This window comes from Cervus canadensis, chromosome 4 (assembly GCF_019320065.1).
Source record: "Cervus canadensis isolate Bull #8, Minnesota chromosome 4, ASM1932006v1, whole genome shotgun sequence".
In the NCBI taxonomy this organism is placed as follows: Eukaryota; Metazoa; Chordata; class Mammalia; order Artiodactyla; family Cervidae; genus Cervus; species Cervus canadensis.
Window position 1 is genome coordinate 96,782,646 of NC_057389.1, and position 16,222 is coordinate 96,798,867.

The 16,222-nt window shown below is 45.8% G+C and overlaps 1 protein-coding gene across 5 annotated transcripts in view; it reads left to right on the forward strand.

Moving 5' to 3' along the window:
* RASGEF1C (RasGEF domain family member 1C) overlaps nt 1-7,804 on the forward strand; it is a 94,071-nt gene extending 86,267 nt beyond the window's left edge. For 4 of the 5 annotated variants that reach the window (XM_043466987.1, XM_043466984.1, XM_043466985.1 and 1 more), the window contains exons 13-14: nt 3,845-3,917; nt 4,416-7,804. In XM_043466987.1, coding sequence (XP_043322922.1) covers nt 3,845-3,917; nt 4,416-4,440 — 98 coding nt within the window. In that variant the 3' untranslated portion in view covers nt 4,441-7,804. Of the gene's footprint in view, nt 1-3,257; nt 3,423-3,844; nt 3,918-4,415 lie in introns of those variants that run through there. The other variant, XR_006269126.1, reaches the window with a different exon arrangement.
* The last annotated feature ends 8,418 nt before the right edge of the window (nt 7,805-16,222 follow it).

Here is a 16,222-nt window from a genome sequence, read left to right on the forward strand (position 1 = left end):
TTAGGAACTTACTGTAGATGTCAAAATGGAATTCTAGAAACTGTTCAAGGAACCCATAAGAAAAGAAGAAAAAACACAGAACAGAAAGAAAACAATACATGAGTAAATAAATAAACAGGCAGACTTAAGCTCTAACATATCAATACTTGTATTAACATAAGTGATCCAAATACAGAGACTGGCAGACTAAATTAAAAATGTGACCCAACTATATGCTGTCTACATGAAACTCATTTCCAAATATAATGATATAGACAGGTTAAAAAGTAAAATGATGGGGAAACATTAATCAAAAGAAAGCAGAAATGGCAGTATTACTGTAAGATAAATTACTTCAGAGCAAAGAAAATTTCCAGAGACAGAGAGGAACATTCAGTTCAGTTCAGTCATTCAGTTGTGTCTGATTCTTTGCAACCCCATGAACCACAGCATGCCAAGCCTCCCTGTCCATCACCAACTCCCGGAGTCCACCCAAACCCATGTCCATCGAATCAGTGATGGCATCCAACCATCTCATCCTCTGTCATCCTCTTCTCCTCCTGCCCTCAATCTTTCCCAGCATCAGGGGCTTTTCAAATGAGTCAGATCTTCACATCAGGTGGCCAAAGTATTGGAGTTTCAGCTTCAGCATCAGTCCTTCCAATGAAAACCCAGGACTGATCTCCTTTAGGATGGACTGGTTGGATCTCCTTGCAGTCCAAGGAACTCTCAAGAGTCTTCTCCAACACCACAGTTCAAAAGTATCAATTCTTCAGCACTCAGCTTTCTACACAGTCCAACTCTCACATCTATACATGACCACTGGAAAAACCATAGCCTTGACTAGATGGACCTTTGTTGGCAAAGTAATGTCTCTGCTTTTTAATATTCTGTCTAGGTTGGTCATAACTTTCCTTCCAAGGAGTAAGTGTCTTTTAATTTCATGTCTGCAATCACCATCTGCAGTGATTTTGGAGCCCAGGAAATAAAGTCAGTCACTGTTTCCACTGTTTCCCCATCTATTTGCCATGAAGTGATGGGACCGGATGCCATGATCTTAGTTTTCTGAATGTTGAGCTTTAAGCCAACTTTTTCACCCTCCTCTTTCACTTTCATCAAGAGACTCTTTAGTTCTTCTTCATTTTCTGCCATAAGCCTGGTGTCATCTGCATATCTGAGGTTATTGATATTTCTCCCAGCAATCTTGATTCCAGCTTGTGCTTCATCCAGCCCAGCATTTCTCATGATGTACTTTGCATATAAGTTAAATAAGCAGAGTGACAATATACAGCCTCTACATACTCCTTTTCCTATTTGGAACATTATGTAATAATAAAATGGTCAGTCCCCCAAGAAGATGTGGCAACCCTAAATGTGTATCCACCAAGCAACAGAATTGCAATGTTTATGAAGCAAAACTCAATAGAACTGAAAGGAGAAATAAATAGATCCACAATTATTAATGTAATTGGTGACTTCAACACCCTCTCTTAACAACTGATATAACAGCTAGGGAGGAAATCAGCAAAGACAAAGCAGGACTCACCAATACCATCAAAGAGGATCCAACAGACATTTATAAGCTATTCCATATAACTACAGGAGAATACACATTTTTTTCAATTGCCCGTAGAACTTATACCAAGATAAAACATATCCTGAGCTACATAAGACAAAGTGCAACAAATTTAAATAACTGAAATCATATGGTATATATTATCTGATCACAATAGAATCAAACTAGAAAGCAATAACAGAAGACAACAGGAAAATCTCCAAATTCTTAGAGTCTAAACAGCATACTTCTAAATAATCCATGAGTTAAGAAGTCTCAGGGAAATAAAAAATAATTGAACTAAATGGAAATGCTATCAAAATTTATGGGACATAGCTAAAGAAGGGCTGAGAGAATTTTACAGCATGGAATGCATACATTAGAAAAAATGAAACACCTTGAATCAAGCATCTCAGTTCCCACTCCAAGAACCTAGAAAAAGAGGAGCAAAATAAACCAAAAGTCAGCAGAAGGAAAGAAAGAAGAGCACAAGAGAGCAGAAATCAATGAAATGGAAAACAGAACCACTTAAAAAAGTTAAAGAGCTTGTTCTTTGCAAAGCATAATAGAATTTCCATCCTCTAGCAAACAACATCTTGACAAAGAAAAATGAGAGAAAGACAGAAATTACTAATATTGGGAACGAAACAGAGTATCACTACAGACTCTGCCAACATCAAAAGACTCATAAGGAAATACTATGAACAACTATATGCATGTAAATTTGACAATTTAGAGGAAATGGACCAATTTCTCAAGAAACACAAACTTCCACAACTCAGCATAAATAGGTAATTTGAATACCCCTATAGAGAAGGAAATGACAACCCACTCCAGTATTATTGCCTGGAGAATCCCGTGGACAGAGGAGTCTGACAGGCTACAGTCCACGGAATCTCAAGAGTCGGACACAACTTAGCGACTAAACCACCGCTACCACCGCCATAGCTATTAAGAAAACTGAATTTTTCATTTAAAAGCACTCCAAAATGAAATATCTGAGCCCATATGGTTATACTAGAGAATTCTAACAAATATTTAAAGAAATAACACCGACTCTGTACCATCTCCTTCAGAAAAAGGATGAAGAGGAGGGAAGTTTCCAGTTTGCCTTATGAAGCTAATATTATGATATCAAAATCAGACAAAGACAGTACAGATAATACAGACTGATGTCCCTCATGAATACAGGTGCAAAAAATCCTTCAGAAAATACTAGCAAATATAATTCAGCAATATATAAAAATAATTATATATCATGACTTATTCCAGAGATTCAAGGCTATTCAATATTTAAATAGATAACAGAGAACCCAGAAAGAGACCCACACGAATATTCCAAGTGATTTTTAACAGAAGTGCAAAAGCAATTCAGTGAAGGAAAGATAGTCTTCGCAACAAATGATTCAAGTGTATCTGGACAGCCATAGGGCAAAAAATGAACTTCAGCCTAAGCCTCACATTTTATATAGAAATTAACTCAAAATGGATCACAGGCTTGAATGTAAAACTATAAAACTTTTAGAAAAAAAAAAAAGAGAAGCAAGAGAAAATCTTCAGAATGTAGAATCAGACAAAGAGTTTCTTATAATACTAAATATGCAACTACTATATGACTCAGCAATTATTCTCTTGGGCGTGTATTTATTCCAGAGAAATGAATGTTTACATGTTTTCACAAAAACTCATACACCAATGTTTACAGAAGCTTAATTTGTTACAGCCAAACACTGGAAACAACCCAGATGGCCTTCAGTGGGTGAATGGTTAAACAAAGTATGGTATGGAATACTATTCAGCTACAAAAAGGAATGAACCACACTGATACACACTACAGCATGGATGAATCTCCAGAGAATTACAGAGTGAAAAGAGCCAATCCCAAAAGGTTACATACTGTGTGATTCCATTTATATAACATTCTTGAAAAGACAAAATAAAGATACAGGGAACAGATTAGTGGTGATCAGGGATTAAGGAAGGAGTGGGACTGGAAGGGAGCTGGGTGTGGCTGTAAACGGCAGCATGAGGGATCCCTGTGGTGAGAGGATGTTCTGTACCTTGACTATGTTGACACCAATATCCTGGTGATAATCTCGTCCTATAGTTTGGCAATTGGTTACTGTTGGGAGAGACTGGGTAAAAGGTGCATGGACCTCCCTGTGTTATTTCTTACAATTGCATGTGAATCTGCAGTTACATCCCAATAACAATTTAATTCAAAAACAAAAAGCAGGTGAGACTGTTGAGTGTAGAATAGGTTATTATCATTGGTCAGAAATGCATAATATCACTTCATTTTCTGCTTAGGTCTTTATTTGGCTTCTTATGAAAGTGAAAGCCCAGAGAACCAAACAGAAAAAGAGAGGTGGAAATCTCTAAGGTGAGTCTATGTGCCAAGACAAGGTTGGGGGGTGGGGAGGGCAGGGTAGAGGGAGGGATAGGGTGCTTGGGGCCAAGTCAGAGCTGAGGGACTTCATCCATACCTGGTTGTCAGCCTCCTGGGAGGCCCTCCGTGGGGGTGGGGGCAGGTCAGACCAGGGTCTTAGTGGTTAGGCAGGAACTCAAGCATTGGGGTATGGAGAAGAGGCGAGGACCATGACCCCCCAGAGCTGGAGGCTGCCTCGTGGGCAGCTGAGATGTGTGACCCAGGGCCTGGAACCCCAGTCCATACTCATGCTAGAAAGTTAGACATGCACCATCTCTTCTTGTTCAGCCTGTTAATACAGCTGAGCAAGGTCAGAAAGGAGGGGCAGTGGTGGGCTCTGAGGACTGAGCTGCGAAGAAGGCACATGCCCCTCTGGGGGAGGGGTCTCCGGGGTGTATAACCACAGGCCAGGCCAGCAGGTTCTCACCACCCTCAGCATGTTTAAATCTGCAGGTCTTCTATTCTGGGGAAGACATGAGAGGCACTGAGCTGGAGAAGGAGGAGGAGGGAGAGGAAGAGAGGAAGCCAGCCTTCTGCAGCCCTGCCTGCCCCAGCCAGCCCAGTGGGAGGCAGAGGCATTGATGCGTCACTGCCTTGCAAACTGTGATCCTGTGGCCTGCCACCTGCCACAATGACCACACGGCCCAGGCGAACTCTCTCCACCTTTTGTGAAGGGCCCACAGCCTCCAAACATATGAGGGGCACATGCCTCAGGGGCCCTGCCTTCAGAACAGTGGTGGTCACATTGCTGGTCAGTCTGTCTGTCCTCTGCAATGATCCAAGAGGTTGGGTGGCTATGATCTCACCCTCGCCATGGAGGTAGACACCTACCTATCTCCAGGTGACCTGGGAGCCTTCATATCTCCAGCAGACGTCGTGGTGGCATGAGAGGGGCCACAGCCCACTTGTGGCCCCTGCTATTTTACGAATGGACCCAACCCTGCCCAGTGAGATGGGCTGGTTTCTGTAGCCCTGTGTATACCCTTTCGGCATCCTGCTGGGATCAGGACAGCTTCCTGGTGAGAGCTATGATGCCGGTCAGCAGGACAAATTTGAGTCACACACTTGACCACATGTACAGTACATTGTAAATTTTAGAGTTGGTATAAATACATTGGTATACCCTGTGTATTCACATCCACTTCACATCTGTCACTGGTGACCTTCTGCCAGGATGCAGGGCAATGTCCCAGTTCAGGCCCAGGAACGCAGTGACCACAGGTCAGGAGGGGGCCTTGGGGGCCAGTTCCACACCATAGACTCCATATCCTGCTGAAATTTGCTGGTGCACAGTAGGTATTTGGTGAGCTCCAGTGAGCAGATCCTGACAGCCACGTGTGGGGCCAGATGCCTCGCTTGTCTAGGTGAATAGCGATGGAGTCGGGAGGACGCACAACCCGCAGGAGGCCCTCCCAGTGGGCTCTCACTGTGCCCTTCACACACTGAGCCACATTTCTGGGCCTGGAGCAAATGGGTCATGGGGCTGCTGAGCCCCCACCTGGCATGGGACTAGGTCATCCAGTCAAGAAGTCAGGGAGTGTGATGTGCACCCCCATTCCCAGTTGTCCTGAGTGCAGAGGATTGTGTTGAAGATGCAGTGATGCATCCTGGCCAGCCCCTGACCACATCAGGCCTCTCAGAGTCCAGACCCAGCTCAGCTGGGACCAGCCTCAGCTGTCCTGGCAGTGTGGCCTTTGGTCCCACCTGGGGGACAGGCAGAGACAGAACAACCAACACCCCAGATGCCTCCCCAACTCGAGGCATTCTGCCTGATGAACCCAGGACCTCAGCAAGGATCCTGCAGCCTGACAGAGGCGTGGGAGTGTGCCTGTTCTGCTTGAATGGAATCTGCTGTACTCCAGAACAGCCTACCCCTTTCCATCTGAGACCCCAGAGAGGCTGAGGAGTACAGTGGGTAGCAAAGATGATCCGGTTTTCAGTCAAGCCCAGGCTCCCTGCCTGCCTCACACCACATCTAAGCTCTCCACAGGGGTGGGGATGGGGTTCTGAGAGTCCCGGGAGCTAACTAGAAGCACTTCCTGACCCCCTCAGGTCTGCCCAGCACACTCCCTTGGTGTCTGGCATCCCCTGGGGCAGCACTAGACCAGACTCCTGAAGATGTCAGCAGGGGCCATGTGTGTGCCCCAGTCACACCGAGCACGGCCTGTCAGAGGTTGGGACAGGTGCGCAGAGTGGGTTAGTGGCCTGGAGATGCGATGGCAGGCCCAGGGCTGAGGCCTGGGGAGCTCCGGGAGGCCTCCCCAGGTTGTCTCCTTCCCTCCTCCGCAGCCACAGGGAGGCAGGACACGCTGGATGGGGCCCCCAGTTCACCCCCCAGGCCCAGGCCTTGCCAGCCACCTGGCTCCAGCTCCCTATTCTTGAGCAGCTCAGTTCAGGAGCCTGTGAGGAAACCCCAGAATACTGAGCTTCAGGAAGCAGCAGGTGAGGTCAAGGAGCCGGGGGCAGCTGACCACAGTGTGTTCTTTGCCTCATGCTATCCTTCACCTGGGCCCAGGATTCCAGCTCTCTCTCCAAGGCCAGACCCCAGATTCCTCCCCTCAGCCATACCCCTCAGAGTCCTCTCATCTCCTACCAGAGGACTGCAGCAGCCTCCTCCAGGCTGTGGGGAGCATTAACAAAGGATGCTGGAGGGATTGGGATGGGGAACACGTGTAAATCCATGGCTGATTCATGTCAATGTATGACAAAAACCACTACTACAATATTGTAAAGTAATTAGCCTCCAACTAATAAAAATAAATGGGAAAAAAAAAAAAGAAAGGATGCTGGAGAAGTAATACAGGCCTGTAGCTGGAACTCTGGAGGTTAGATGTGAGGCAGGTCAAGAATGTCACTGCTGATAAAGGCCTGAGGCTGTTTCCTGTTCCCTAGTTCTGTGGCCTCGCAGTGGGTGTTCCCACTGCCCGGCATGCTGTAGCTCAGGTCGTGATCTAGTAAGAGCTGCAACCTCAGACACTGCGGTCCCCCTTCCGGGGAGGGCCCCTGACTTGCAGCACGCACATCCACAGCTGCCCCCTCCAGCCTGCCAGTCGCTTTGGCCCAGGGCAGAATAAGTGTCAGGTGAGGATGGCGAGGTGAGGCCTGGGCTCATCCCCGTCTCAGAGAGAGTCCCGGCAATGAGGACATCCAGCCCCACAGAGAACACGGGGCCAGGGGACTAGAGCTGAGTGCACTTGTATCTCGGATTTATCCAGGGACCCTGCTCCCCACCTCTGTGAGCAGCCGCTTGGTACCAAGCCCCCAGTGCCCAGGCCAGGAGGAAGACCTTGACTCAGTAGCTCCACAGGTGGGGATCCTGGTACCCCTTCTCCAAGTGCAGCCTCAGGGCCCAGGGAGGATTGGTATCTGGCTCATGGCCTGTCGCCGGTTCCTTCGCCACATCCAGGACTCGTGGCCCCCCTTCCAGAGGCCCTGCTGTCTGCCTGCTTTTCCTAGCCTCAGTCCCTGTGGCCAGGTCAGATGGTCTACCTGGGGGGCAGCAGATGGCGTACAGGCCAATGGACCAGGTGTCAGCCACACAGGTGGTGCCCGAGTGTGATGCCCAGAGGCTCAGTCTGGTGCCAGGTGACACAGCTCCCTGCCACACAGCAGGTCTGCGGTACCCAGATCAGCACACTGCAGGCACCAGGACGCAGGGCTCGGGGGCAGCCTTCATCCCCACTGTGCCCAGGAGGCCAGCGAAGATCGGGGGCTGTGCTCATTCTCTGTGGCCCTGTACTTTTTCTCTAGTCTTTCCCATCCTATTGTTTTCCTCTATTTCTCTGCACCGATCACTGAGACAGGCTTTCTTATCTCTCCTCTCTATTCTTTGGAACTCTGCATTCCTCAGGGATCAGTGCAAAGAAACAGAGAAAAACAACAGAATGGGAAAGACTAGAGATCTCCTCAAGAAAATTAGAGATAGCAAGGGACCATTTCATGCAAAGATGGGCTCAATAAAGGACAGAAATGGTATGGACCTAACAGAAGTAGAAGATATTAAGAAGAGGTGGCAAGAATACACAGAAGAACTGGACAAAAAGGATCTTCACAACCCAGATAATCACGATGGTGTGATCACTCACCTAGAACCAGACATCCTGGAATGTGAAGTCAAGTGGGCCTTAGGAAGCATCACTATGAACAAAGCAAGTGGAGGTGATGGAATTCCAGTTGAGCTATTTCAAATCCTAAAAGATGATGCTGTGAAAGTGTTGCACTCCATATGCCAGCAAATTTGGAAAATCAGCAGTGGCCACAGGACTGGAAAAGGTCAGTTTTCATTCCAATCCCAAAGAAAGGCAATGCCAAAGAATGTTCAAACTACACCGCACAATTGCATTCATTTCATATGCTAGTAAAGTAATGCTCAAAATTCTCCAAGCCAGGCTTCAACAGTACGTGAACTGTGAACTTCCAGATGTTCAAGCTGGATTTAGAAAAGGCAGAGGAACCAGAGATCAAATTGCCAACATCCGCTGGATCATCGAAAAAGCAAGAGAGTTCCAGAAAAACCTCTATTTCTGCTTTATTGACTACACAAAAGCCTTTGACTGTGTGGATCACAAGAAACTGTGGAAAATCCTTCAAGAGATGGGAACACCAGACCACCTAACCTGCCCTGAGAAATCTGTATGCAGGTCAGGAAGCAACAGTTAGAAGTGGACATGGAACAACAGACTGGTTCCAAATAGGAAAAGGAGTATGTCAAGGCTGTATATTGTCACCCTGCTTATTTAACTTATATGCAGAGTACATCATGAGAAATGCTGGACTGGATGAAGCACAAGCTGGAATCAAGATTGCCGGGAGAAATATCAATAACCTCAGATATGCAGATGACACCACCCTTATGGCAGAAAGTGAAGAAGAATTAAAGAGCCTTTTGATGAAAGTGAAAGAGGAGAGTGAAAAAGTTGGCTTAAAGCTCAACATTCAGAAAACCAAGATCATGGCATCCAGTCCCATCACTTCATGGGAAATAGATGGGGAAACAGTGACAGACTTTATATTTGGGGGCTCCAAAGTCACTGCAGGTGGGACTGCAGCCATGAAACTAAAATAAGCTTACTCCTTGGCAGGAAAGTTATGACCAGCCTAGACAGCATATTAAAAAGCAGAGACGTTACTTTGCCAACAAAGGTCCATCTAGTCAAGGCTATGGTTTTTCCAGTGGTCATGTATGGATGTGAGAGTTGGACTATAAAGAAAGCTGAGTGCCAAAGAATTGATACTTTTGAACTGTGGTGTTGGAGAAGACTCTTGAGAGTCCCTTGGACTGCAAGGATATCCAACCAGTCTGTCCTAAACGAGATCAGTCCTGAGTGTTCGTTGGAAGGACTGATGTTGAAGTTGAAACTCCAATACTTTGGCCACCTGATGCAAAGAGCTGACTCATCTGAAAAAACCCTGATGCTGGGAAAGATTGAAGGTGGGAAGAAAAGGGGACGACTGAGGATGAGATGGTTGGATAGCATCACCAACTCGATGGACATGAGTTTGAGTAAACTCCGGGAGTTGGTGATGGGCAGGGAGGCCTGGCGTGCTGCAGTCCATGGGATTGCAGAGTCGGACATGACTGAGCAATTGAGCTGAACTGAACTGAACTTTTCCTCTCAACCCTCCAGAGAAGGAACAGAGATGTTAGGATGGGAAGATATTCCTGACTGGGGTTTGCCTCAGAGACCCCTGGGCCTGGCTGGGGTTCAGAATCAATTCATCTCATATGGGTAACCTATGGGGAAGCCCCTGCCTCCTACATTGCTTCCCTATCCACCTAGTTTCTTGGGGCAGGAGACACCACTGTGGCTACTGTGGCCAGTGACTAACCCCAGGAGCTCAGCCACATCCAGGCTCCTGCGGAGGCCCGTCTATCACACCTGAGAGCTGTCCAGGGCAGGACCCCAGAAAACCCCAGGGTGGTTCTCAAAGGTGTGTCCAGTTATCCCAGGGGACACCACAGGCTGTTTCCCTAACAACCAGAGACAGACAGCCACAAGCGTGGCCCCTCGTCCTTCAGATGCCTCAGGCAGGTATCAGACCTTGGGGCGCTGCATCCCCTGTGCTACAGGGCTCATGTGAGGTTCCCAAAGAAGGGGCACCCCACCCACAGAGCCCCCCAAGCAGTACCCTTCCCAGTCTCTAACTCCTGACCACTGATATTCCCCATCCACGAGTCAAGGGGGCACAGTCAGATAACTCAGTCAAGAGCCACAGTCAGGGTGTGCCTCAGCTGGAAGCTCCATTTCACCCCGAAACTCAAATGTTTCCAGGCTTCATACACAGCCTAACAAATCCCATGACATGGGGGCTATCACCATCCACCTTGGCAAGTGACAAAATGTGGGCTCAGAAAGGCAAAGCCTTTGCCCACAGACCCCAAGCATGCAGGGACAGAGCCTGGCCCCAAGGGTCCATTGTCCACCAGGCTCTGCTGTAACAGTGCTGAGAAGCCAGGAGGAGCTCTGACTGGTGTCTGGGTCTTCCTACAAGCACACAGTGACACGCATCTTTCCTCCACTCTTGCCCCTTCCTTTCTGGAGGGTTGCTGAGTTCCGCAGTATCCCCTGGGGTTTCAGGTGAGCCTCTACTGTCTCATGCCTGCTCAAGACAAACCTCCCAGCTGCACACAGCTCTCTGTGGGCCCTGCTGGGCAGTCGGGCCTCATCCCTAGCAGGAGAAAGCAGCAGGCTTCACTGCATCCCCATCATGCTACCCTTTGTCCCCGCATCCATACTGTAAGGTTAGCATCCTACTACACAATGTTTTCAGTGAAAATGGCTTCATTTTTCACTTCCAGGACTCAAATGGGAACGCTAGATCCCTAGGCCCAGGATCAGATCCAACAGGGAGACCTTGAAACACACACACAAGATGCTTCTCAGCAGAACCAGGCCCTTGACCTCAGGCTGAGCAGAGAGTCTGGCACTGCCTTCAACATCCAATCTTGGGCCCAGGCAGGACCAGAAGGTGGGAAGATTAACTGGGGATGAATAGACCTGAGGCCTAAACTAGAGCCCTCACTGCTGACCAACAGACCTGCACCAAATAAGCAAGCTGGGAGACCAGTTCAGCAGAGAGAGAGGAGACAGGAATTTATTGTGTCAGGGGCAGAGTGCAATGTCTGGAAAGACTCTCAGAGGCCAGATTGTGAAAGACCAACACTCCTCTGCTGGGGTGGGGGAGACCAAGGAGCTTCGCGTTTACCCTGAAGCTCCAGGTTGGGGCAAGAGGGACCCAGAAGAGTTTCAGGAGATGATGTAATTGTTAATTTTATGTGTCAGCTTGACAGGACCACAGGTCCCCAGATATTTAATCAAACATATCCTGGGTGTGTGAGGGTACTTCTGGGTGAAATTAAAATTTGAGTCCGTGTGTAGTCAGCCATGTCTGCCTCTTTGCAGCCCCGTGGACTGTAGCCCACTAGGCTCGTCTGCCCATGGAATTTTCCAGGCAAGAATACTGGAGTGGGGTGCCATTTTCTACTCCAGGGGATCTTTTGACCCAATCTCCTACACTGGCAGGCAGGTTCTTTACCACTAGCACCACCGGGGAAGCCCTTTTGAATCAATGGACTCGGTAAATCAGATTGTCCTCCTCAATGTGAGGGGGCCACATCCAATCATTTGGAGGCCTGAATAGAACAAAAAATGGAGAAATTACTGGCTGTCTACTTTTGACCCTGGGACACAATTCTCCTGTATTTGGCCTGAAATTCACACCACTGGCTCTCCTGACTCTCCAGCTTACCCACAGCAGATCTTGGGACTCTCAGCCTCCACAATTACTTGAGCCAATTCCTTATCATCTAACTATCTATAATCCATCTTCTATCACCCATCCATCTGCCATCTCTCTCTCTCTCTATCTCTCCTCTTGGTTTCTCTGAAGAACCCAAACTAATACAGGAGCTAACATGGTCAGTTTTAGAAAGATTTCTTTGATACCTTTTGACACAATAATTCTAATTTTGTAATTTATCTTAAGGAAAACAACCTGATTAGCACAGTATTTGCATAATAGAGAAGTAACTAATGGTTACATTGTTCCTATTCCTATGACAGCAGGTAGATTTTGCTCCCCAGCCCAGCCCAGAACCTAGAAAACCCACTCTTGCTAAAGAGGAATGCCTGAACCTCTTCTTAGAGCCGAAGTGGGAGACTGGTGCATTCTCCTGGCCTCTGCATGCACGTTGGATGGACTGTCTGTGAGGGGCTAAGTCAGCGATAAGATCAGGGCAGCACAGCAATGCAGAAAGCTCTGCAACCGATTTACTTCCTCTTACTGCTTTTGTAGACAGTTAGGTCCCATTTATTTCCATAGTTATTTGTCTCTTTGCATTAAAACATAAATAAAATACATCAGCATAGAGCACAGTTTGGTTTAAATTAAGATCTCTTAACACTAACATATACAACATCTCTGTCTAGGTCTATCTTTGCAGTTAATCACCAGACCTCACACACTCAGGCATTTTGCAAAGAGACCTGCTAGGAGGCCCTGACAGGACACAGGGGAAAGAAGAAGGTAGGCTCAGCCAGAGTGTGGCAGTGGAGATAGAAAACATGGCCAGGTTTGGGATACATTTTGAAGGTAAAAATTTCAAAAGGTTTATTGATGGAGTATAAGTCAATGTGAAAGAAAAATAAAGGTCAAAACTGACTCCAAGGTTTTGGGGCCTTAGCAAACAGGAATGACACTGCCACTTCCTGAGCTATGGGAAGACTGGGAGAGGAATAGGATTATAGAGGAAAATAAGGAATTTGATTAGAGGAGAACCCATGCTCAGTTTTTATAGGCTTCCTAGGTAGCACTAGTGGGAAAGAACCTGCCTACCAATGCAGGAGACATAAGAGATATGGGTTTGAACCCTGGGCCAAGAAGATATTCCCTGGAAAAGGGAAGGGCAACCCACTCCAGTATTATTGCCTGGAGAATCCCATGGAGAGAGGAACCTGGGGGGCCATGGTCCATAGGGTTGCAGAGTCAGACATGACTGAGCGACTTAGAACACATGCATGCTCAGTTTGAGATGTCCATTAGGCAGCCCCGTGAATATGTCGAGTACAGATTAGACTGACATGATCCTGGCGTTCTGAGGGCAGGTCTGGCCTGGGTATATAAATCTAGGGGCTTCCTGTGCAGGCTGTTTTACAGCCAGGGGCCCAGATAAAGAATATAGAGAGTAGGGCAACTGAGCCCTTTGGGGCATTTGAATGTTTAGAGGTACGGGAAATAAAGCATATCCACCAAAGGACATTGAGAAAGAGTGCCTAGAAGTTAAGAGGAAAACCAAAGAAGAGACGAAAGCTGTTAAAGAAAGATTCAAGAAGGAAGGAGTGTCCTGTGCTACTGAAAAATCAAAGAAAGAATTAAGAGCTAACCGTCACACGGGGTAGCAGAGGTAAACAGCGACCTCAAAAGGAGGGGTTTCAGGGAAATGCTGGAGGTGAAAAAAGTGAGAGTTAGTCTAACAGTCATGTCCGACCCTTTGCGACCCCATGGACTGTAGCCCACCAGACTCTTCTGTCCATGGAATTTTCCAGGCAAGAATACTGGAGCGGGTTGCCATTTCCTTCTCCAGGGTATCTTCCCAACCCAGGGATCAAACCTGGGTCTCCTACGAAAGTTTGAAGACAATTCAAAAGAAAATGGAAAAACTGACTCTCCGATAGAAAAATGGGCGGAAGATATGAACAGTTTCATAGAAGAAGAAATGCAAATGACTCAAACTTATGAAAAGATGCTTATGGGTGACAGAAATATTCAACCTCACTCAAAGAGGACCACATTGGTATGCTGTTTTCACTGCTTAGATTGATAGAATAATAATCGCAAAATTGGGGAAACAGATACTCCTATATTGCTCTTCGTGTGTGTCCATGCTTAGCTGCTATTGTGTCTGACTCTTTGCTACCCCATGGGCTGTAGCCTGCCAGGCTCCTCTGTCCATGGGGATTCAGTAGGTTGCCATGCCCTTCTCCAGGGGAACTTCCCAACCCAGGGATTGAACCCAGGTCTCCTGCATTGCAGGTGGATTCTTTACCATCTGAGCCACCACAGAAGCCCATGTTGCTCTTTGGCATGTAGTTAACACAGTTCTATGGAAGTGAATTTGGCAATCTTCATCACATTTGCAAATATGTATCTGCTGTGATGTGGTAATTCCATCTGTGACGTGGTAATTCCATCTCTTGCAATTTATCTTACCATCATGCTTGTACTCCTCCAAATGAGTAAGCCTGCATACATCTATTCATTGCAGCACCATTTGACAGCAAAAGACTGAAAACAGCCCAAGTGTCAATAAGTAGGAAATTGGTTAAATCAATCAATGCACAGCTCTACTATAGAATACCATGCAGCTGTAATGAGGATGCTCTTTAGGTATTGATATGAAAAGTTATTCAATATATGATACAGGTATATAAAAGCATGTATAATATATTATCATTTGTGTAAAAAAGGATGAGAAAAATACATATTTACATTTGCTTATATTAAATAAAATCTCTTAAAATTTTAAAACATTTTAAAATAAACAAAAGTCTAATAATAGTTAATTTTAGGGACATGTAAGCTGTGGACAGAAAAAGACTTTTTGCTTTTGAACTAAGTAATTCCTGGATTACTAGACAGGATCTATATATTCTTAATTTCAAAGAATATTGCAATATTACTTTCCAGAATATTTACCAGTCTATACTCCCACCAACAGGATTCAGGAGGCCCCCAAATCCTTGCCAACACTTAATATCACCAGGATATGTTCCTGCTGCAAGATATGTGTACAAAATAAGGAGTCAAATTAGAAAGATGATGAGCATCAGTAATCATAGGCTGCAACACAAGGGGAGAGAACCAGACAGTGTCAAGAGAACACCCAGACCAGACTGGAGTAAATAAGGGCATGGGTTCCAGGAACAGCCTGCACTGAGAGATGGTTGACAGGTGTGACCATCCTAACTGACAGTGTTCCTGGGGAATGGAAAAAGAAAAGGACAACGAAAAAAAAAGTCAGGATAACTGACCTTTATTATATGCCCTTTAACACTATAAATTATTTTCAAGTAGTACTTTGATTTTTTAAATTAATTCTAAAAATAATTTCTAAAGTCAAATTATAAAATTCCATACAAACATTATACAGCAAAAGATTACAATAAATCACTGTAGACGGTAGAATGGGGCTCCTAAATACCTGAGAGGACTTGTGTACTTAGCATAATGAGAAAAGAAATGAGCAAGGGCAGGGGCAGCAAAAGATGGGTTTGTCTCTCAGAGGTTATCTCTTTCCAAAGTAACATGATTCCGAACACATAGAGCTACCAGAGGAGGAAATACATGGGGATAGGTGATTGCAGGGCCTATTTTGCCAAAAGTTTTCATTTTGTTTCAGGTTCAAAGGACTTGTTAACAAAAGAAACCACTTGTTAGACACAAATAAACAATTTAAACATTTAGTAGAGGGTTTTTTTTTAACTTAATTTCAATGTATAATCATTAAAAGAAAAGAGAAAGAGGGAAGAGTAGCAAAGCAGCACATATGTCACCAAATTGGGCCAACAACTGGGCCGACCCACACCCAATCTTAAACAGCACTGGGAAGTCCCGTGTTAGCAATCTGGAGTCTCAACTGAGAAAGGGTCCTCGGCAGTGTGTCCACGCCATGAGTGAGACCTCAAGTTGTAGTTTCAGGGGCTCCCGCTTATAATCCGTGGTCACAAACTGATATCATCATCAGTTTGTGTGCAAAAAGGTGGCTCTGGTTTTACTTTAACCTTTCTACAACACTGTTCATTTCACCTTGTGAGTCATAGGATTTCATTAGACTCCAGGAGGTTCTGACCCTCTGATTGCAGGCAGCCATGGAATCCAGGCAGTATCCAGGCAAGCCAGAAGCAAGGTCAGAGGTCTGCTCTCCTGCTTCTGAAGATTGAACAAGACTTTCTCCATTTTAATTTCCATAAAAGGACCAGAAAAGTTTCTCAGAGCAGTGATGATAAAAAGTCTCTTTCAAGCATCAGAAGCAGAAATATCAAAGAGATATTTACTTCTAGAATGGTCGTGTAAGGCGGTCCAGGGACCCACTTCCCAGCAAAACAAGCATAAGTGGTTTTTTTAAGTTTCTATAAATTGTCTTAAGAACTTAAAATAAATGAAATGAAATAAATAAATAAAACAAATGAAAAAAATATTTTAAAAAATCTACTGAAACTCAGTAAGAACAATGAAAGCTTGTGGTGTCTGAACCATGACCC